The 23,562-nt window shown below is 38.9% G+C and overlaps 1 protein-coding gene across 1 annotated transcript; it reads left to right on the top strand.

Annotated features, from left to right (window-relative positions):
* Positions 1 to 4,147: 4,147 nt before the first annotated feature.
* Positions 4,148 to 23,417, top strand: wnk1a (WNK lysine deficient protein kinase 1a). Its single transcript, XM_053506061.1, has 24 exons — positions 4,148 to 4,848; positions 8,414 to 9,484; positions 12,428 to 12,600; positions 12,776 to 12,996; positions 14,512 to 14,669; positions 15,495 to 15,583; positions 15,682 to 15,901; positions 16,051 to 16,333; positions 16,427 to 16,599; positions 16,698 to 16,778; positions 16,912 to 17,031; positions 18,248 to 18,321; positions 18,511 to 18,655; positions 19,100 to 19,216; positions 19,558 to 19,671; positions 19,752 to 19,806; positions 19,894 to 20,034; positions 20,123 to 20,838; positions 20,932 to 21,030; positions 21,119 to 21,561; positions 21,656 to 21,855; positions 21,954 to 22,049; positions 22,206 to 22,375; positions 22,500 to 23,417. Exons 2-24 carry the CDS (start codon positions 8,741 to 8,743, stop codon positions 22,800 to 22,802), a joined length of 4,935 nt encoding a protein of 1,644 aa, XP_053362036.1. The 5' UTR covers positions 4,148 to 4,848; positions 8,414 to 8,740; the 3' UTR covers positions 22,803 to 23,417.
* The last annotated feature ends 145 nt before the right edge of the window (positions 23,418 to 23,562 follow it).

A 23,562-nucleotide genomic window follows, 5' to 3' on the forward strand; every position in this document is an offset into this window, starting at 1 on the left:
GGGCGAGCAGTGATACAGCGCCCATGGAGCAGATAGGGTTAAGGCCTTATTCAAGGGCCCACAACAGCAACTTGGTGGAGCCGGGGCTCAAACAAACTTTCTGATCAGTGACTTAGCCATCTGAGCTACCACTGCCCGTAGATAAGTGTTGATTAGTGGTGCAATTATGTACTTTATTATCTTTATAAAGTACACCACATTAACATCACCCTGTAAAAAATTTGGCAAGGTGTTACCGTTACAATGTCAAGGAACTTATATGTTAGTCTTTTTTTTTTCCCAGACACTGCAACTATACTGATGTGGTAAAGTGAGCTGGTACAAAGCAGAACGATCTGGAACAGTGTTATGGGACCCTCTGTAACTTGGAGAGGATAAAAATCTGAGTATGTATTTGTGGCATAGTGGTGCAAAATCATAGTTGCAGTGTCAGAAATTGTATTAAAAAATTCTTCAATAGTGCCTCTAACTGCATTCTCCTGAGGTATGGACACAGGACAGACATTCATTTTTTGTTCATGATGATTGTGTAATCATTTTGTCTTTTAATTCCATTTTATTTTGCACTAGCTAAAGTACCCATTGTTAAAGGGAAAAGAGGTTGTAAAAATAGTTAAAAGGTTAAAGCTTTAAATAAGCTGATCTGCTTTAATGTAATCAGTGATATTACCTTTGCAGGTTGAAGCCCACGTACATGTCTGCCTGTCTTTCTGTACAGTAGTACTCTCTGCTTAGCTTATTAATACAAAAAAATACAATTTTGTAAGGATGAGTATCTTACACCTTATTTGCGCTAAAGTGTATTTCTTTCGTCGTCTGTCAAATACACTTACGGTTTGGTAATTTGAGAGTGCATCACAGATGAGAAATCGAAAAAGTAGACCAGATATCGATTAAGTTTTGTCTTAAAGCGGTCCCAGTATGTTAAAATTCACTTATACCACTTCAGCGCTGTTATTTTACAGGTGAGAATATTAACTAACTCCAATAAAAAATATGCAGTTTATATTTCTAATTAATATCTATTGGTGCAGGTGTTTGTTTACATTGAGTGCGTAGCATATTAATATGCTTATTTTAAATAAGTATAGCTTATTTAATTCAGCATATAACAGTTAGTAACATTGCTTTTACTCAACGTTTTCATTTCACTTATGTTGCACTTTAAACTTCAGGCAGATATCTAAGCTCTTTAAAAGTTTCATTCAAGTCTGTCCAGCCAGTTTTGCATGATGCTGTGATGTTCAATGTATAAACCGTAAATATCATTAAAAGAGCGAATTCTGAGCGAATTCAATGTACAGAAAAAAAACTTTCTTTTATTTATAGAGATAGCACATTTTACAATCGACATTGTCATGAAACAGTTTTACAGAAATATATAAATTTTTTATATAGATTTGCAAGCTGAGGGTGACAGTGGAAATTCCCTCTAACAACCCCCTTAACTCTGATAAAGTCTTGTATGATAAACAGTACTTTTCCTCAAATAATCTGATCAATTGTGGTCATATGATGGGCACTTTCCATTAACGAAATAATAGATAATGTGAGTCATGCCACCTTATTCCCGTCATTCATTCATACCACCTCATATTCTGAAGAAAATGTTTGTGGTGCTTGCCGTGGAAAAATAGCAGGGTGTATACTTAGCATAATGCTAGCAACATGCTAATTAGTGCAGATAAACCTCATGCTAGCAACATGCTAATTACCGTACACTAGCATCATGCTAGCAAGATGCTAATCATGTAGTTAGTGAAATGCTAAAATAGTTAGCATCAGACTACCAACATGCTAATAATGTAAGCATCATGCTAACAGCATGTTAATGATGTTGCTAGGGGCGTGGCTTATGAGCATCTTGATAAATGAAAAAGACTGATTGGTTGCCTGGGTTAAGAAAGAGAGAGCTGGCAAATTGTGCGGCTCATTCGGAAATGAGGTGGTACAGTATGACTCTTGTAAAGAGGTCGGGGGTAAATTGCCCCCGAGGCGGGCAACTGTATCGCCCTGAAAAAATTGGGGTGGCTTTTAGCACAGAGCGAGAATTTCGTAGAAAGAGAAAATTTACCAACATTTTAAAAGGCTTATATATAAATAATAAAAATAATAATAATTATGCAAGGGTATTAGTTTTACCCCCGGGGCACAGCAGGTGCCCAAATTTGCCCCATTGACTTACAGTATAATGGAGATTTTGTAACGTAACTAGTCCTGTACTGTTTGTTGTAGACACATGAAAGAGGTGTCAAATTGTTTGGCTTATTCTGGAAAAGGGTGCTTGACATGACTTTTCTAAGCGGCGGCTGGGAAAATGAGTTTCTAACACACAAGTCATTTCTTATCATTAACAGGATTTAAATTTTAAAGAAATACTGAATTGTATTTTTAGTTTAAACCATACATAGACCAGCTTGTCTGTTTTTAATTTGGTTACTGTCCAGCTCTCTCACATTCTCATCTGTGCACTCTGTTGAAACAGATCAGCTTCCAAAACATTAACTTTAATACTCTTATTTTAATTACTATTTAATGTGGCAGATGAGGAAATTGTTGGAGCTTTAAAGAAAGTGATGTTTATGGTAAGGTAAGCACTTTGAGAACAGGGATCAGTTTAAACTGAAGATTATGCAACTACTAGTTGAATGGGGTTAAAAATCTTGAACCGTTCTTTTTAGTTCAAATTTCTTGGACCAGTTAAAAACAGGCAACATCACCATGATCCTGTTACTAAACAATTAAACAGAGTCTGCCTTAACTCAGCACAACTCATGCATAGCAATGCATAGCTATGTATATTAACTTCTGGTACTTTCCACTGTTTACTATCTTCAATACTGTTGTACTTTGGATATCTCATTAATTTGACAGTAGATCTCAATGAAAATTACATAAAAACCCGATTTTAAGAGAAAACAGCAAAACCTGTCAGCAATGTCCTTTATGCTACACAGTTTTTAAACAATAAATGGCAGCGTACCTGTACTAGGAGAACCTCCTGATATCAGGACAGCAGATACAGTAGCTAATAAAATATTTTTTATACATTTATTTTAGGGTGGATGATTTAGGGGGGATAAAAAAAAAATGTATTTTATTAAGGGCTAACAATCAAGCAAACATTTACAAATTATATATACACTGCTCAGCCATAACATTATGACCACCCACCTAATATTGAGTAGGTCCCCGCCAACAAAACAGTAATGATCTGACGGCTTACTATCTGACCCAGCATTAACCTTTACCTGAATCTGAGCTACAGGATTGAATCAGACTACACGGGCCAGTATTCAGTCCCCATGTAAATCGGTGAACCTTGGCCACCCCGACCCTGTTGCCAATTCACTGTTTTTCCTTTATTGGATCACTTTTGGTAGGTCCTGAACACTGCATCCTGGGAACATCTCACAAGAGCTTCACTTGTGGAGTTGCTCTGACCCAGTTGTCTAGCCATTATAATTTGGCCCTTCTCATAGTAGCTACGTTTTTAATATCTTGTTGTTATGTGTTGGAAGCAGAAAAAATTGCCAAGCATAAGGATTTGAGTGATTTTGACAAGGGCCAAATTGTGATGGCTAGAGGACTGGGTCAAAGCAATTCCAAAACTTTAGCTCTTGAGGGATGCTTCTGGTCTGCAATGGTTAGGACATCCCAAAAGTCATTTAAAGATGGAAAATATTTGAACTGGCGAAAGGGTCATGGGTGGCAAAGACTTACTGATGCACATGTTGAGTGAAAGCTGTACCGTGTAGTCCAATCCAATAGAAGCGCTAGTGTAGCTCAAATTGATGAAAAGGGTTAAAGCTGGTTGTGATAGAAAAGGTGAATATTAGGCAGGTGATCATAATGTTATGGCTGATCAGTGTAGGTATAAATGGTGACATCATTCCCTTTAAAAAAAAATTAAAAGCTTATGACTATATGCAAATGCCATTGGCTATTATTTGATGACATTTCATTCTATTTCGTATAGTGTGGCTGTGTATTATATTTTCATACAAAAAAACATAATGTATTTTCCTTTGTTGTGGTTGCTAATTGTGCAAGTAGATACACAGCATGTTGTCATGTTATGCTTCTGTCTGTGCGGAAGGGGGCGCTCGTGTCTACAGTGCGTTTTGAGGTGGTTATTTTGGGCTGTCTCGGGGGAAGACAGGGGAGAGAGAATGCGGATTGTTCTTTTCTCGGTCGTGTTTTATGGTGTCGCACTGAGATGGAAAAACTATCAACGCATATTTATTCATCAGTAAATTCAAATTAAGTGGAAATCGTTTAATTTACTGACTATCTGTAATAAATAACGAATGCGCTTTTGGGTTGCAACAACAACTACTGTAACAACAGAAAAAAAAACTAGCTCGTGTATACCTAAATGGCACAGGAATGGACTTTTTGCCTGATGCGGGCGTTTTATCAAGACTATGGGTCTCGTTTGCGTTAGTTTTTGCGTTGAGAACCAGCTGAATAAGGACATTAAAGCGCAAAAGACCGACAACAAAGAGTCCGCGTGCATGCTTCCAGATCTCGCGAGAACACGCGAGATTTCAGTACTTTGACATTCGAACTTTGTAATTTTCGCCGTTTGGTTTTTGTCGGTTGTGGACTGGACCGTTTCGGCTTCGGTTTAGCCCGTGTACTGGTTTCCCGAGGTGTCCCGGCACGGCAAAATAACTTGTATCCGCGTTCAGTCATAGCAGCATGAGTCAAATCATGAGTCATTACAGACGATATATCTAACACGGTTCCGAGCTAGCTAGCTAGCTAGCTAAAGGAGTTTCAGCGGTGCGCGCGCGCGTCCAGATAAACCGGAGATAACCGAGGATGACGCTGCACACCATTTCGGTAGGTGTTTTTTTCCTAATACTTATTAAACGTCGTCCTTTATGGGCGTTTTCCTCCTATAATCGTGTGTATTTGAATTACTTTTTTGTTCCTATGGTTAGCAGCTCAACAGCTAACTGCGTTTGATTTGACTAACGTCAGTTAGCAAAGCGAGCCGTTAGTGTTAGTTAGCGTTAGCCAGTTTGCGATGTGGAGGGAACAGAAATACAAAGCCTCTAAGACATTTCACTGTGTTACATTAAAAACTTCGTACTGTGTGTATTTCCTTTTTTTTTTCTTACTTCAATTGTTTAGTGTTATTAAGAAAGCTTTAACGTCAGTGTCATTCACTAAACGCCATCCGTTAACCATGGATGCCAGTCTCAAAGCTGACATCAACAGCCGAGTTAGTTTTAAACTCAACTGATTAATATTGGCCTGCTTGCTTAAGTAAATCTTAATTATTTACGATCCCCTACTTTGACCTTTTAATTAGCGATCGGATTTCAGCGGACGATGAAGCTAGATAAGTTCTTTTAACTGCAACATCCGCTAAGTAAGTGACATGCCTAGAGTTTTGTGATCGTTTGGAGCTTCGTAAAGTTTATTCATGTGACGGTTACACAATATGCCTGTCGAACTTTTTGCCACCCTGCAATTAATGCAAACATTATGACTAGTTGTGTTCCAGTTTTTATCTGTGTAACTCAGTGTCAATGTTTTGTAAAATCGCGGTAACATGTTATTTCTTGGCGTGTTGGGTCTTAGCAGTACAAAGAGAGATATCATTCAAAAACGTTTCGGGGTGATTCCATTCCCTTGCCAATAATTTAGCTCTTCTTTTGTCATAATTAAGTAGTTTATCTCCATTGTGTTTTATGACGTCACATTTCCAGCGGACATCCGAGTAATTATGATTTAACAATTAAAGTGATTTATGTAACGTCACAAAGAAAGGCGTGTTCTCACTGTTTACACATTGTAATCACACATGAATTCAAAGCTTACTACAGATGTACCTCATTTTATACGTCCAGTCTGTAAGTCAGAGATTAACACAGTCAGTTACTTGTCATAGGGTTTCTGGTCATTCGTGCCAACTTTGATTATTAGGTCACAGACTATAGGTTGCATCTGATCTAGGACTCACTGCAAATCCCCTTTTGTAAAGGTATGTGATTGGTCTGCATTTTTTAATCTTTAAATTGGGAAAATCTACAAGCCAGAATAAAAATAAATCCCAAAAATCCATCTTTTGCTGTTTGAGAGCATTGTTAATTTTGAAAAAAAAAAAAACGCACACAAAAAAAACATACCAGTTCAACGTAGGCATGTTACAAAACTCAATAAAGCACAATGCATTTTGTCGATCGGTAGCTGCTGCAGAATTTGTTAACTGCACAGAGTGTTACCTCTTTCAATGGGGATTTTTGTTGGCTTGCAAGCAGACAATCCTGGAGATTTCTCAGTAGACGTCAAAAAGAGGCTGTACTTATGCTTGTTTTGTTTTTTTTACTCTCAGGTCATTTAATGTTTTCACATGATATGAACAATTTAAAGATTTGTCTTCATTTCACCACACTAAATGTCACTGGATACCTTGTAGTGTTTATTGAAAGGTATTTAGTATTGTAATAACATGTCTTATCTGTAATCTCGAAGTTTTATTGTTGTTGGATGAGTCAAGCATATCTATTTATAATCCAGGATCAACTCTATCATTTTCAAGGAAGCTGTAAATGCATTAGGCGGCTGTAAAAATCTGCAAAAGAAGCTTTGAATCTAATGTTTCCTACAAATTGATTTCTACGAAATTGAGGACTTTATGCTTTTAATTTGGTCATTTAAATACATGTTTAGTTAGAAGATAACTGTGGATTTCTAATGTGACATTTTAAATAAATTTTATCAGAACATGTCATTTGATTGAATGGCACTACCTGATTGGTCGACGCGTTTTGTTTACAAAACAAAGAAGGCCATTCATTACATTTTATTACTGGTGCATTTTCCAAGTATTTTTCTTCACTCTCGTCTAGGTGCGTACTTTGGCTTTAGGAAACTTTAATGAAGAGTTCTGTAAGTGATGAGATTTAATGTGGTGATGTTAAAATGTTAATTATTTAAAATACAAGAAACTTCAGGAAATAAATCTGCTTTTGTCTCCTAAATAAAATAAATTCTGCCTCAGGAGCGAAAGTCTCTTTCTTGTTGATACTTTATGACCCTAACTAATTATTAATTAATCAATGATAATAATGTGATGCATATGTTCAATACAGCAATTTCGTAAGTCTAACTATGCTGAAAATTTCATTAGTCTATCTTGAAAAATAGTTGCATTATTACACCTCTAATTCACCTATACGGTTTGACCCAGGGGGACCAATTCAGTTATGAATTGTGATTATTTTGTGTGGCAAATTGTTTATTTTCGCATTTACTTTTTAATTATAATTCATTCTTACTTTTGCAATAGGGATGCGCTGGTTAATTGGCCAGTGATTGGAAATGGCTGTTGTTTAACTCGATCTGCCATGACCAGTGATCGGCTGATCAGCCTTGGATATAACTGATTCGTTGTTAAGTGGATAAGCTGCTGAGTGATGCAATGGAAATGTGTTTTTATGGCATAACATAAAAAATTTTGAGACTTTTGATTTGGAAAAACATTGCAATTTTTATCCTATAGGTGGTATAATATAGGCCTTTCTATACAATATCTAGCATATCTGGGTCATTTTGATCAGTGACGACTCAATCATTCCCCATTCGGAACCTGTGCCTGAGTCTGCTGGAAAAGGTGGTCTTGACAACAATACAGCATACTCGAGCACAGATCGAATTAGACAAGGAAACCAATTGTACCTAAAAACGGATTTGGACGCAACATCATCAGTGCCACCTGTCTCCTCCAAAATTTTAGCATATAGCTTGCAACAATTGCGACATGCAAGATTGTTGCTCTAGAAATTTTTTCATAAATATCAATAATATTAGTCTTAGCCTGAAGTTTGACTTCCTCATTCTCTTCTCCTTTACTTTTGATGGCAGCTTCCAAACTATCTAGGTGCATACTGCCACATCCTGTATTGGAGGGTGAAGATATGCAAGTATACCTAAGCATGAGGATAAAAAATTTTGTAAACGTTGCCCAGTGGGGGAGAAGGGAGGGGAGCAATCGTTCCTGGGCAGTGTACAAATCAATTGTGCCTAGTGTAAAAGTGCTATATAACAATTCATACTTAGGCATACTGGGAGGTAGGGGTTATAAATTATTTGCTGCATTTGTTTAGTAATAACAATTATGGTGGATGGCAGAGGGATGCATTTAATTTGAAATTAAATGTTAGACTCTCGTACTTGAAATTATTTAGCACTGCATCGTTGCCATTGGGTTTTAAGTGAAAAAAATGATATAAAGAATGGGCTACATCACTCATCACTCATGTTTAATTCAGTTGTGAAGATGTTGAATAAAGCTAATTTAACAAATTAACTGTTTTTAAAGGTTTAAATCAAGAAAATAACTATAAATAACAGTATTGTGATTTCTCAAAACTACAAATTCTCCTTTTTTTTGCAGTAAAACAGAAGGTTGGATCACCCTTGTGGAAAGTTCACAATAGGAATTACAGCCTGGCCTTTTCACATCACACCTTATGTTGAATGAACACTGGCTACAGTTCCTCATACAATGGATGACCTAAGCTTAAAAGCCCTTGGCCACTGTTATCAGTTTGTGTTCAACTGTGAGTTGGTCTCTTCGTACTTCATTCACAGTGCTCTTCCTGTACTTTACTCAAACCCTTTAGTTTGTAAAAGCATTGACTTCATTTGAGCAGCTACCCAAAAGTGTAGCAAAGAAGCCTTTGAGTATTTCTCAATACATTAATTTAAGTGTATAGGAGATATGTCTGAAAGTTTTAAAGACAGGATGGTCAAGTTCCTGTCCCCTGCTTCAAAAAGCACCAACGGGTCCAACTCGGACACGCAGTTGGGTGAACGAATTGGTCCCGAAGTCCGCCGCCGACACCACACCATGGAGCGTGACTCGAAAGCCGAACACCGATTTGTCCGCCGTAGTGTTGTTTGTGACTCAAATGCCACTGCTTTGGAGCTTCCTAGCAAAAACTTTTTCCTGAATGTGCCACTGGATTTGTCCACCATTTCCACTGATGTTAGTGCTGGTGAGGTTGAAATCACAGCTCAGACTGAGACCCTTATGCTGAATGATGGGCCCACTATTGAGAAAGTGGAGGAAGCAAAAGATGCTGTCCATGAGGAGATCGTGGCAGAGCAGAGGCCCACAGTGTCAGCCAGTCAGGCTGTGGAGACAAAGAAAGAACCATGTCTCGAGCCACACATCAAGACATCAGAACAGATATCGGACAGTACCATAGGCATAAAACAAGAAAATGATAAGGAGGAAGATGAAGAAGCCAAGACAAAGGCTCCTGTGGATTCAGGGCAACAGCGTGGGACTGAGAAGAAGGACCAAGAGGACATAGAGGAGGTGGAGACGAAGGCTGTCGGAACTTCACCTGATGGCCGGTTTTTGAAGTTTGACATCGAGATTGGACGTGGCTCATTTAAGACTGTCTATAAAGGACTAGATACAGAGACAACTGTGGAAGTGGCATGGTGTGAATTGCAGGTAAGTCATTTCCATGTGCTGTGCATTTGTCTCTGACTCTCCTAGTTCGTCTTGGGGGTTCTGTCTGTTTTTAACATCTAAAATGAAGATTTAAAAGTATGAAGTATTTAAAATATGTAGTTAATTTTTGTAAAGTATTTATTCAATTAGTGCAATTTTTTGGTTACTGTATTAAGAATAACGTTTTTAAATCTTAATCCTCTAATAAATCATAGTTTGTTTTTTTCCTCAGTGTTTACTCATATTTAATCTTATATACCAAGAGAAAATAAAAATTATCCATAATTTATGTAAATCATTCTACCATCAGGCAATTTGTAATTGCAATTGTAGCTCAAGCTTTCTTTTATGTGGGCACCTAATATGAACATGGGCTGACGCATTTTCTGTAGATATGCTGAAAAGGTAGAGCAGTATTCAGAGAATAATACAATTAATGCTGATCTTGCAATGATAAGTGCTTGAATGACAGTAAGGACCACAGGGCAACATGCTGCTTTTGGAAACATCAAATTGTGACCCACTTCTTGCTATTTGCCTTTATTGACATCCTGTTTCCTTGTTTCATTTTAGAAGAGTTAAGAGAGGAAATGTAATAGACACTTGTGTGGAGTGCAACATTGTGGTGCATGTTGAAAAAGTGGGTCAGAGTCTCTTCTTGTCAATGTTAACAGCAGCTCTGTGTCTTGTCGAGGCTTGCCTTTGCCCTCTCTGCCCCTCCTTCTTATTGCTGTTGCTGCTGGTTAATGACGGGCCATTGCATGTGGTCACATGAGTTGCATCTCTGCTGCAAACAGCCTTCAGGTTGAGCCAGTTTGGAAAATGTGCTGAAACAAAAGCTGCAGTATCTATTTCGCGCTCACTCTTTTACATGTTCTCTCACACTCTGCTTTCTCTAAGACTCTTATTTCTTGTGCTCTCTTATCTTTTCTTCCCCTCCCACTCTTCCTGTCATTTTGACTGTTTTATTTTTTTATTTTTTTGGGCTGTCATTTTGTCTACCGTTTCTTTTGACATGCACTAAAATAAACAGACATCAGTACCAGAAGGCAATTTAGATGCACTGGTTATGCAAACTACTGGTATGCTGGCATCATGTAACTCGTATTGCACATGACACTTTTGAATAATATTTAGGTCTGAGCACAGAAAAAGTTTATAAAAGGTTTCACTTCTTTTGTCTTTTGGAGAAGTGTTTTTCCAAAGCAGGGTGACTTTTAAATAGCTACTGAAAATAAATGTTAAGACATTTCTCATGTTTTTACCTGGTGCCTTCCTCACAAGTCCAATTGAGTTGTCATTTTAAGTCAGTAATAAAAGAAAGCATTTTGCAACAGAAGCCGTGCCTGTTAGAGTTAAAAAAAAGAAAAAAAAGAAAAAGAAATTGCATGTATGAACGGCTTCCGTATTCCAACATGTTGTCTTGCTCTTAGCATTGTGCTATCAAGGGTGCCTTATCTGAATCTAAGAAAGATACATAAAGTAATAATGTATTTACAGTGATGCTGATATGTGCCACAAAACAGCAGTTTTATACAGAATAAATTAGTGATATATGAAGACTTATGCATTAACCACCAAAGTTAATTATCACAATACAATATGAACTTGTAATCTCTTTCTATACATAAAGTAAATAAATTGAATTTAATATACAATTAGATTGATCACTAATCAGCAATTTGCAAGGATGTGGAGTCAACTACAAAACTAGGCAGCACAAATACTTTTAATTAAAGAAGCACATTCAGCACCGTTCAAGCAGGAACAGGACGTGAAAGTTTCCTTTGCCTGTTTTGGTCACACTAGTCAGCAGTACTAAAATTCTAAAACTGAGCTCTCATATGGTGCAGCTCTCTGACAACCCTCTGTCAGTCACAGTGACACTAGTCCATCATTAGCATCCGTGATTTCATATGTGTGCGAAAGAGGGGCAGATACCTCTTTTCGCAAAGTATTTTACAACGTGGGTGTGTCATAGTGAGCAGCAGTTCAAAAATGACTGCTTTAACGTTTCAGAGGTAACGCGTATCCTTCACTCTACCCATTGTTAGTTATTGTTAAATAAGAAGCAGGCTGGTGGGTGGGGATTGGCAAATGGTTAAATTGGGGGGTTAATTGAAACCTTTTTGGAAAATATTTTAATGAGCTTTAGAAGTTCCATTACCTTAGTAGATTAGACACGTTATGTAATGTTTCGATTTAATAAAGCATTAATGTGGTAATACTTTGTGTTTGTTAATACAAAGTGTTACCCTATTATAAAGAGATCATAATGTGTACAAATTCAAACTCAAACCTGTGCAAAGTTCCTGTCTTCTATTAACACTGGTATGAGGCCCAGGAGCATGCTAATGCTTTAAGCTTTTCAACTGAGCAGACAGCCTTAGCCCAGAGGATAGGTGTATATAATATTTCATGGCTGCTTCTGTTGACCACAAATGGCTCTAGATGTCAGTAGAATAGTGTGTGAAGTTGAGCTTTCCCTCCTCTACCTGCTTTTCCCTTCTCAGCATGTAAAAAAAAATCAGCATTTTTATGGTTTTAATTGTTTGAAGTCATTGTAAAGATGGTGTTACAAGGGGTAACTCAGTGGTTAAAGCTGGGGTCTGGAGGGTCCTAGTTTGGCCTTCGAGCAAGGGCTTTAACCCTCAACTGTATAATAAGATAGAAATGTAACTTGCTTTGGAATAAATGTAAATGTGTTAAGGTTCTGCTTGTAAACTTGGACCTGGGACAGGAAATAATACTATTAGCTTTAGGGGACGGTGCTTTTGGAGGAACTTCATAAGCTGGATGGCTCTCATTTCAGAAATTGTGGGTAAACTCATGGTAAAAAGTAGCTCTTACAGTAGGAGCTTGGAGTTCGATAGATTTTTTTGAACTATTTCAAGTATGTTCGATTTAGAGGACACTTCAATACTCTTTTTAAACTCCTTTCAGGACCGCAAGTTGTCCAAGTCAGAGCGACAGCGTTTCAAGGAGGAGGCCGGCATGTTGAAGGGCCTGCAGCACCCTAACATTGTGCGCTTTTATGATTCCTGGGAGGCTCCCTGCAAAGGAAGGAAATGTATAGTGCTTGTGACGGAGCTCATGACATCTGGAACCCTTAAGACGCAAGTTCACAAATTTACATAATCTGTGTCCTCTTTAGACTAGAATTTGTTTTAAAGGAAAAATAAATTTTGTATTATCTGTTTTCTTAAACATTTTTTTGTCTAATTGAAATTTAAGTGTTTGGGGTTTTAAAAAATCTTCCTTATGCTCATGATGGTTTGTTTTGCTCTGTAGGTATTTGAAGCGGTTTAAGGAGATGAAGATTAAAGTCTTGCGTAGCTGGTGTCGGCAAATCCTTAAAGGGCTTCACTTCCTTCATACCAGGTCTCCTCCCATCATCCACCGTGACCTCAAGTGTGACAACATCTTCATCACTGGGCCCACTGGCTCTGTCAAGATTGGTGACCTTGGCCTCGCCACTCTCAAGAGGGCTTCTTTTGCAAAGAGTGTCATAGGTATGACCCCATAAACCACTATACTCCGTTTCTCGGTTCGTTTTTCTGTCAACTCGCTGTGCAGGTTTGATGGCAAGAAGAAGATTGTCTGTCCTCTTCTGAATTTTCTTCATCTTCTTTGGCTTCTAAAAATGTGATTTAACATTGTGGCACGAAGGCAGACCACAGTGTTTCTGTGAGCCCCAAACCACAGCAAACCAGGGCCACTGCTTCTTGCTCGCGCTGTCTCTCCACATGGGATTCCCTCCCTCCTCTCGGTCCAAAATTGTTTTGTTGACCATATTACCCCAGTGTTTTAAGAAGCCCTTATTTCAGGTTTCTCCAGAGAGTAAGTAATTTCTTAACTCTCTCTTTGTCAGTGATGTGCGTAGTTGTATTGTGGCTTGTCTGCAGGCAAACCTGTTCATGGCAAAGGGATAGCACAAAAGCTAGAGGTGAGCCCTGGGCTTTCAGGTACCGTTCTGAATGATCTTTGTCCTGTGGTTTGGATATTAGTGGTCTGTTTCTTCAATAAAATTTGTGATGATAATGCTAATAACTGTTATTTTTCTCTCTCAAGGGTAGACCTTCTGTTTTGATGTTTTTTTCTTTACAGTTTCTTAAGATCCAAGTCTTCTCTCTTCTCATTTCCTCTCAGTTTTAGGCTAGAGGCTATTTATCATATTAGAAAATTTTAGACTCTAACTTCAGATCTCCCTTATTCTACTTTAAGGATTATTTAGTGTACTGCGGTAAATACAGAAATGTGCCTGGTAAGTCAACCAGTACAAAGTGACACATTACAAATCTAAATCAATTCTAAATATGATAAGTTTTTCTGTGTGATGTCTTTGTTTTATGGGCAGCTTTTTTATTGCATAAACTAGTGTGCAGAACCTCACTAATCAATATAAATAGCTATGGAATATTTTGTGCTTAGCCATTTTAATTTGCTCCTTTTTCTTACAGGTATCAGAAAGGTAAGTGCCTTTATGGGGATTTGCAACAAAATGTACCTAAGAGTTTTTTCCATAGCGTGGATTTTTAGCGTTCATTTAATTAATGGTCCTTGGCTATTGACTGACCATTGACTCACCTCAAATTTTTCACAGTAACTTCTCAAGTGTTTTAATATTCGATGACACTTGACTTTATCGTTAACTTGGCTTTTGTAAACATTATTGAATGCTATCAACTTTACTTAATGCTCAACAAACTGAGCTTGAATTCTTTGGTCAGTCCAGGCCTTTTGGTAGGTTCTGTACTCTGGTTTTGTTTCCATAGTCCTGCCCTAAAGGCCTTACACAGATGAACTTTGGCTTCTTATCATGACAGCCTAACTGAGAATAGTTTATCCCCTCCTCCCCTTTTTCGCTTTCTATCCCCTTTCGCTCTCCCTTCTCTCTCTCTTTTCTCACAGGATTCTTCATCTTCAGCAGCATCACCTTCCTCTCTCCTCTTCACAGAGAGGGTGTAATAGGGAAATGAGGGAGAGAGGGAGAGAGTTCGAGTTCTGAACCGTTCTTTTGATTTAAGGTACCCCTGAGTTCATGGCGCCTGAGATGTATGAGGAGAAGTATGACGAGTCAGTGGATGTCTATGCCTTTGGGATGTGTATGCTGGAGATGGCTACTTCTGAGTACCCTTACTCCGAGTGCCAGAATGCGGCACAGATCTATCGCAGAGTGACTAGCGTAAGTGCCCAACCTTTTGCTGGAGGGGAGGGCCATGTGTGCTCATCCTACTCCCCTCTCCTTCGCCTCCATTCTTTTAAAACCTTCCCTTTTTGGCATTTTCTTCACTCTTTTTTCCCCTTCTAAGAGTGGTAAGTTGTGTTTTCAAGAATTCAAGTTTAGTAATGTGCAACACCATAAACAGAAGCCCTAAGTGAAATCAGAATGCACAATTCCACAACAATCTTTAGAATGTTATTTAACTAATAATACTTTGCACTGAAGGACTTTTTTTTTGTGGATAAATCTCAAATAATACTTGAATGAAAGTTTGGTAGTCTGTCTCAATGTACAAAAGATTTTGTTAAATTTTTTGTACATTGAGATAAAATTTACGAATCAGGTAAAATAGTGGAAATAAAATTTTACTTTAGTTAGAAATGTAAAAATTATAATAATACCTGAGGCATTAAATTGATTAAGATTTTTGTACCAGTTAATATGTTGTCAATATGTGACAATTACATTAAACCGTCAATCTCTGCACCGTTCTTTTAGCTTTTTAAGTACATACTGACATTTGGTCTTGGAGGAAAAAAAAGTTTTTTGATTCTGTTTTAAAAATATGATTTAAAAAAAAGTAAGATATATATAAAATTCAAACACTCCAGCGCCAATTTAATGTAGCATGTTTTTAAAAACAAACGTATGATGCAAAACTTGACAGTTGGACCACCTCTAAAATACAATTTATATAAATTTGTTTACTGTATGCTGGATACCATTCTGATTCTGTTTGCAGGCATGAAATAATTTGGATGTTTTCTGTGTGTTCTGTCTTTAAAGGGGGTGAAGCCTGGCAGTTTCGATAAGGTTGCCATTCCTGAAGTGAAAGAAATCATTGAAGGATGTATTCGTCAAAACAAAGATGAGAGGTCTGTTCAACAAAATTGTACAAAAACAACAGCTGAACTCTCCTTAAAGGATGTTTTATTTGTCTTTTCTTACACATGTATTTGTTTTTCCTTTTCAGATATTCCATCAAGGACCTGCTGAACCATGCGTTTTTTCAGGAAGAGACAGGGGTTCGCGTCGAGCTTGCTGAAGAGGATGATGGAGAGATGGTGGCTATCAAACTATGGCTGCGCATTGAGGATGTTAAGAAGCTCAAAGGAAAATACAAGGATAATGAAGCCATTGAGTTTTCCTTTGACATTCACAAAGATGTCCCAGAGGATGTTTCACAGGAGATGGTATAGCAAAGCTCATTGCACCTGTTGTTTCTTTAAACATGTCACTGTTTCTTTCAGCGACTTTTCTTTGTGATTTCTAGTTCTTTGGACTTATTATAAGGCCTGCTTTGTTTTTGTTTTTCTCGTTTTCTTCCTTGGTCCCGTTTCAGGTTGACTCAGGTTATGTGTGTGATGGTGATCACAAGACCATAGCTAAGGCCATAAAGGACCGTGTGGCTCTGATCTGCAGGAAGAGGGAACAGCGGAAGCTGGTGCGAGAAGAACAGGAGAAGAGGAAGCAGGAAGAGGAAAGGGGCCAGCAACCTCCCAGCGAGCTCCCTCCTGGTCACTCTTCCGCCACAAAACCCCCCATGTCAACCTTGACACCAGTTCCCATAGAGACAGAGGAGCCAGAGGGGGAGCAGCACCACCTGCCTGGAGCATCTGTTTTATGTAAACAATGTAGTGAAATTTAACAATCATAGTGTTATGTCAGCACCTGTAATGGTAGGGCCATGATCTATTATTTATTTGTATATCCTGCAGCTGCAAGTAATGCGGAGAGCCAGTATTCCCTCGCTGCATCTGAGTCTCATCCTGTTCAGCCAGTGCTACCCTCTTACAGTGTTATGCACCCTGAGCAGCCTCAGACCTCTGCCACACAACCCAACCCTTCTTCCCAACTTCCTCAGCAGCATTCTGTCCAACCACATAGCCTGGTGGGCTATCTTTTATGAGGCAGCACTGTGAACAATCAGGTATTTGATTTTTTTTTCTTCTGATTTCATGTCTGATGTGTTGTTTGTCCTTATATCAGTCTCAGGTTCCTTCATCACATGGAAGCAGCTCCCAGACACTGGGTCCTGTGTCTCATCTTGAATATAGTTCTCCACAGCAGGTACTCATTGTGTGTGCAGACAATTGTTACTCATTTTGAGCATTTGTTTCCATTTAAGTACTTGCAACTGCTTAGATATTAGATTATTAGAGTCTGAATACCAAACATCTGTTTGTTTTTTCCTGGCTATCAGACTACACTGCCAGCTTCTGTTCAGCCTAGCAACTCCCAACAGCATAACCAGTCCCCACTGGATGCTGCACCTCAGACCTCAACTCAGTCACCACCGCTGCATGGATCTCAGGTTGTCCAGGTACACTTCTGGGCATTTTCAGGCAATGTTCAAAATCAGGAATTCAGGGGTTGTTACAATTATCATCAGACACACCTGCTATAGACCAGATGATGATCGTAAAACAACCTACTGTATCTTTATTATTGTGGACAACCACACCAATGTTAGTCATCATGAATAAAGTGCTTGATCTAAACAATAATGACATGATAACTATGAAATCAGTACCATTTAAAGCAGCCATGTTCTGTTAAAGAATGATTGGGGCCATTTATTTCGTTTGGCAGTGTACAAAGTCAGAGAAATAAATGGTAGTTCTAGCCCTTGTTGGTCCCAGTCCCTGATTTTATGTAGGTACGGGAAAAAGAACAAAAACAAACACCTGGAAATTTTTGTAATTCACCAGTGGACAATGAAAAGGCACATTTCCAGTTTCCCTGGTGCCAAAGTGTTAGGTACTTAATCTTATCCCTTAATGTGGAGGTGCTTTTTCTACTTTTTAAAGTAAGTTTACTTCTGCTTATATACTTCTTGCTTAAAATGCACAAAAGTTTAATGATTACTCATGGTTCCCCTTTCACTATCTTTCTCAGTGTTCCTCTTTTCTCTTTGGCACTACAGTTCATCTGCTTTACAATCTGTCATTACGTTTGCACTCTTTCATTGTAATTTTATCTTTGTCAGGTGTTCCCACATGTTTTACAATGCTATGTTCTCATGCTTTTCCATTTTGTCAGTACCGCAACAATTAAGTATGCATTAGTGTTGCATTAACAAAAACTGGTCGTGTTATAACACCTCCATAAATAACTGTCTTAAATGTGTTAATATCCTCATTCTTCTAAACTCAGTATACATGGCTTAACTTCATTAACTTCTTCTATCCTTAACTTTATGGTTCTTCTCCTGTTTTGAATTCCCACCCTCTTTCTTGCATGCTGGCTGCCAGGTATGGCCAAATCATCTCAGCCCACCTGTTTTCTCTCCATCTCCAAATGTTGAACATCTGTATTTCTTATATCCGGCATCTCAGTCGCACTGGGTGCGTAGTAGCAGGGTGTGTTCTACAAAAGAAGGTTGATGTCTTTGCCTCAAGCTTTATGTTATAGGACCTAACTATGTCTAAAAATGTAGTTAATGAATCTAGTCTGTTTTGGAATAACATGATGATGGAAGCTTTGACTGATATCCCAAAAATGTTTGAGAAGTCTCAGTGTTGCCCTTTGTAATGTAGGTTCCTTTAAGTGTTTCCCAGTCGCCAGATCAGACCCAGACACAGCCCATGCTGATTCCACCATCTGCAGAGAGGTCTGTATTTAAAGACTAGTTTGCTTTCATTTGTAACCCAGTTCCAAAGCTAGTCATGCCTCAATAATAAATTCCTGGAATATTTATGCATTATTTGCATACATTATTCATTAATCGTTGACTTTATGTCTAATTATCAGCTTCATTTGAATGACCTTACTAAAATATTGCTGTTATTCTTTATCTTAGTGGCCTGTCGGATGCAGCTTCAGGGTTGAGTGATGGCAATGAGGGCAAGCACGAGTCTAGTTCCACAAAGCGCTACCAACGCCGCTCAGTTCGCAGTCGTTCACGTCACGACAAGTCTGCCAAGCCCAAGCTTGTTGTGCTTAATGTAAGAGATATCAAATACCTCTGTTAAATGTTTTTAATACATTTGAAATAATTTTATATAATTTGTGTAAATCGTGGTTATTTTTTAATAGAATAAACTAATCTTAGTCCTAATCCTTTTATCATTAACTCAGTTAATTAATCTTTCAATAAAAATGTATGAATCAAATAATCTATAATCTAAAGTAATTAGTGTGTATGGCTGTATTTAACTAAGGTTAAGACAATTTACAGTCACTTTTAAGCATATATTGTTATTCTAATTTCATGAATGTATTTTACTAGGCCATAGAAACATTCTATTGTAATCACAGGGAAAGGGTTTTTTCACTCAATTTTTTTAAACAAATCAAACTGTTTACCAGTCAAATAAACAACAAAGAAGTAATTTATTAATGTAAAACACTCTAATTATACTTTTCTGTATTCGTGCATTGTGTTACAGATTTCCAACATTGGTGACAGAGTGGCTGAATGCCAACTGGAAACCCACAATAGAAAAATGGTGACATTCAAGTTCGATCTGGATGGAGACAACCCTGAAGAAATTGCACAGATCATGGTAGACTTTTCTCTTAATATATTGTCTGGCAACTAATTCGGGCTTTGGATTTAGTTAATGTTGATTATTCATTGCAGCTCTTCTCCCCATAATCACCTGATCTTTTTCTATGTAGGATAAGCAATTAATAATCATGCTGCTTATCTCTTTGTCCACACTGGCATCACCATTTGGCCTCATGTCTGCCAAGTTGCCATGGTTTTCTGCCAGAATAAGCTTGCCACACAATCTGTCTCCAGAATAGACCAAAGGAACACACAATTTCACCACAGATCACCATAAATTCATTAAACTATATGCAATACATTTTAGTTTAATAAATTTTTTTGCTGTGCTTTCAGGTCCAGAGTGACTTTATTCTCGAGAGTGAGCGTGAGTCCTTTATAGATCAGGTGCAAGAGGTTATAGACATGGCAGATGAGAAGAGAGAGGCTTCTAAAGGTGGCCATCCTCAGGTATTGAATAATGAGAGCTCCTATTGACACTTAGATGCAACAAATACAAACAAGTGCATTACATTCTGTATATATTATAGGTGCTGAATGATGTAAACCAACAGATAACTGAGATAGCAAGTCCTAATCTGCCAGGTAAGCACTATTTTAGAGATTTTTTTAAGTTTGTTTATTTATTTATGTTTACCTTTAATTCATTTTAATTTATTTTTTTGTTAAAAGGTCTGCCACCCAGTATGGCTGCCCAGGTGGTGCACTCAGCAGGCCGTCGTTTTATTGTCAGCCCTGTACCAGAAGCACGACTTCGAGAGTCATTTTTTGGCTCTTCCTCTGCCAGCACATCTATTGGAGAAGAACTGACAGGTGAGTAATTTTTTTCCTGATAAATGGACAAAATTTTTCCATTGGTGTGTGACATGCATTTTATGATGGGCTTGTTTTCTTATTTTAGTGTCTGATCCTACCTCAGCCAACCATACACAACAGGGCCAATCCGTCCCTCCTCCCAACACCACTCAGCCCTCAATATTACCCCCTCAACCTGTTTACCAGGGTCCAATTGCGGTTGCACAGAACACGCCTGCCACTGTGCCCGTTGGTTCCACTTCCCCACCTACTTCTGCTCAGACAGGCAGGACATCTCCTTCCCTTGCCCCACCAGATCAGCCCATCACTCAGCGTCGAACCTCTCTTCCCACTCCAACTATTCCCTACCAGCTGCCTGAGAGCAGTATAAATGTTCCAGCGTCTGTTGGAGAACAGCTTACGGCTCCTGCCCACACCCCCACGCCTATGCCTGTAGTTGGTTCCAGCCAGTGTGGAGAGAGTGAGGGGGAGACACAGGGGAAGGGGACACCAGGCATCGAGGACATCCTGGCCCTGGACAAGAAACTGCGTTCTCTATTTCATGACCAGGGTTCGTCCTCTGGCTCCTCAGCCCAGCCTGATCTGTCAGGAGATGTAGCCCCTACATCTTCACCTCCCAACACTATCAATTCTCCACCTCCTGGCCTGGCCTCCACTGCAGGTCAGATGGTACCAACTAGCTTGTCTCTGAGCTCCAGTGGACACTTTACACCTGGCATGTTTGCATCTCAAAGCCAAGGAAGTCCTCCCACTATACAAGTGCAGACTAATCAGGTTGATCCTGTTGTACCAAGAGTGCAGGTGCGTACTCTTGTACTTTTAAGGGTTTTTCTGGTGTGCTTTTGTTTTGATTATCTTTATTTTGCTAATTTATCATTTCTTTCTGCAATTTAGACTCCTTTAAGTGGACCCCAGGAGGGCCTAACGAATATAGAGAACAAGCAGCCAGTGACCCCACCTACTGGTGAAGGTTTTAGACTTGGCCGATTTCAGGTAGAGAGAAATGTAGCTATCTTTTTGTTAGTTAACTGAACTTTTTAGCACTGCTATATTTGAAACTTTATAAATAATCTGTGTCCAGGTTTCTGTGGCCACTGATCAAGTTGTGGATGGTGCTTCTTGCCAGAATGCCATGACGTCGTATTCGTCTTCATCATCAACCACAACTTCATCTTCATCATCAACAGTCTCAAGCCCTGAAAGCACCCTTCATAAGAATCAAACCCTGATTAATCCTGGTCATGACCCTTCAGAATCCATTCCTATTCCTGCTTCTGCTCCTCCTCCTGCTGCTGTTACTGCTACCGTTGGGCGTTTTCAAGTGACCTCTGGTGCTGATGTCAAAGTGGGACGTTTCTCAATTACTCCAGCTGGAAAGGAGGATGCAGGCTCAAAAGATGAGCAAGATGTTAGTATACCTAGTGTTCCCACAGCCCAGCCTAACTATCAGGGCCTCTTGAGCAGCGATGACTCTGAGCCAGAGGACGAAGCCTTTAAGAATGAGATAAGACAACTCAGGGAAAGGTGGGAATTGCATAAATAAAAATAAATTAATAAAATAATACATATTTCAGTGGAATATTTTTTACTTGTTTTTCTTTATCTTTCCTTCCTATAGGCATATGACTGAGATTCAGGCCTTGCAGAATAAGCAGAAAAAGGAACTTGATGAGCTGTATGCACGGATGGGCAAAACACGTCCCTCAATGGTGTCCTCCTCCCCTGTAGCAGTGGCAGGAGGTCGGCGCAGGCTTATCAAAAGCAAGAGCAACAAATCTAGTCGCAGTGGAAGCACACACAGCAGTCCTCATCAGCAAGGTATACCACTAAGTTACTTTTCTACACTACTTCTTTTATACACTATATAGTCACAATGGCAAATTCCTTTTTTTGAAATTCCTTTCCTTTGCTTGTAGGAGATAAACGTAACAAACAGGCTTTAGTCAGTCAGTCAACTGCAGCAAATGTTCCAGATCTTTTGACTACGCTTGCTCACGATGTTCACTCAGAAGGTAAAGATTTTGCCTCTTACTTTTTGAGTTGCTGAGCCATAATTTCTGTAAGTTTTATTTTTAGACTTAATAATTCATCCTGTATTCCACTTTTAGTACATTATTAATCACTGGTTTTTAATTTTTGTATTTTGATTCTCCTGATGTCCGTCATAGGGCCCAACATCACAAATAAATTGGAAAATGGGTCAAGCCAAGCTGCTAATCTTCCACTAAAAGGCATATTTACAGATGAACTTCACCAGCTGGTGGATGATTTTGCTCAGGATGCCATGAGCCTTGCACAGGGCAAGAAGAATGGCAAACAAACTTCACAAAGCCTTGATGTAAGCATTACTAACCATGTTTCACCTTTTTATTAGCTATAATTAATGTCTGTACTTTCTAGATCATATCAAGTCACAAATGGGAATTATTTTGTAAACAGATTTTTTTTTTCTCCTCTCTTAGACAATTCCTCGCAAGTTTTCCGCACCAGGGCACCTGTGCTCTGTGGGTGGTCCTCCATGTGCTCCCTGCTCAAACCCTTCTGCTGGAAGGAAGGGTTCATTGTGCTTGACAGCCCAGCAACACACCTTTCCCTGTGCCCCTTATGTCCCTACGCAGTGGGTTGGGCCAGCAGGAAATGCAGTAGGCTTGTTGCAGCCTACAGCAACAAATGCTCTCCAGTCGGGTTTCCATGTGGGTGCTGGATCTCACAAAGCAGGAACTAATGGTGGAGGGACCAACATGCGGACGACTCAGGCAAGCTGAGATGCAAAGGAACATCACAGCATGCTCGGATTACGCCTAATTGTTAACTGTGAACTGTTTTCAATCACCTAAAGGCATATATTAGTCCCAAAATAGACAAAATCTGTCTAGAAAACCAGCTTTACAGGAGTTATGACAGTGTAGTACTGCAAACGGATATATTTTGAAAATTCAGAAGCTTGTCTCTTTGGTGAAATGGAAGTAAGTCGTTTACGGAAACAGCAGCCAGAAAGCCTTTAAAGGTCCAAACCTGTGATTTGGTTAGTGTAAGGAAGACTTGGGCTTTACGGGTAGATGTGTACAGATTGGTATGACAATGCTAGACTAAGACAAAACTAAAGCTATGGCCTTAATTACTAAGCGTTAGTCTCTCTTAATGAGGACACATCGATGTCATGCTTTGTAATGTAAAAAAGGTTCTTAGTATGCAGCTAAATGGTTAACATTTTCCTAAGCAGCTTGCAGTTTAGCTTAAATGTCTCCTTAACTACGCTGTATAGTAGATCAGAAACAGTGTGACGATTTTGGACTATAAATTCTGCCAGTTCACATCTTCTGTACATAAGCAAGACAGCAATATTCAAGATGAATAAAGTAGGTTGTTGACAAGTTGAAGCAAGGAAAAGAATTGGTTTGGTGAAGCAGAGGTTTTTAGGTTTAAATTGCACAACCTTATTACATAGTAATCAAGGGTCGCAAGGGAGGGTACCTGTTTCTTTTGAGATGTTTAAAATGCCCCTCCCCCTTCCACAAATTCTTC

Source organism: Clarias gariepinus, chromosome 10 (genome assembly GCF_024256425.1).
Source record: "Clarias gariepinus isolate MV-2021 ecotype Netherlands chromosome 10, CGAR_prim_01v2, whole genome shotgun sequence".
Classification (NCBI taxonomy): Eukaryota; Metazoa; Chordata; class Actinopteri; order Siluriformes; family Clariidae; genus Clarias; species Clarias gariepinus.

Coding starts and splice junctions, on each gene's coding strand:
- wnk1a (XM_053506061.1), top strand. CDS start 8,741: ATGTCTGAAAGTTTTAAAGACAGGATGGTCAAGTTCCTGTCCCCTGCT. Junction 12,601..12,775: donor ACATCTGGAACCCTTAAGAC/GCAAGTTCACAA, acceptor TTTGCTCTGTAG/GTATTTGAAGCGGTTTAAGG. Junction 16,779..16,911: donor AATATAGTTCTCCACAGCAG/GTACTCATTGTG, acceptor CCTGGCTATCAG/ACTACACTGCCAGCTTCTGT.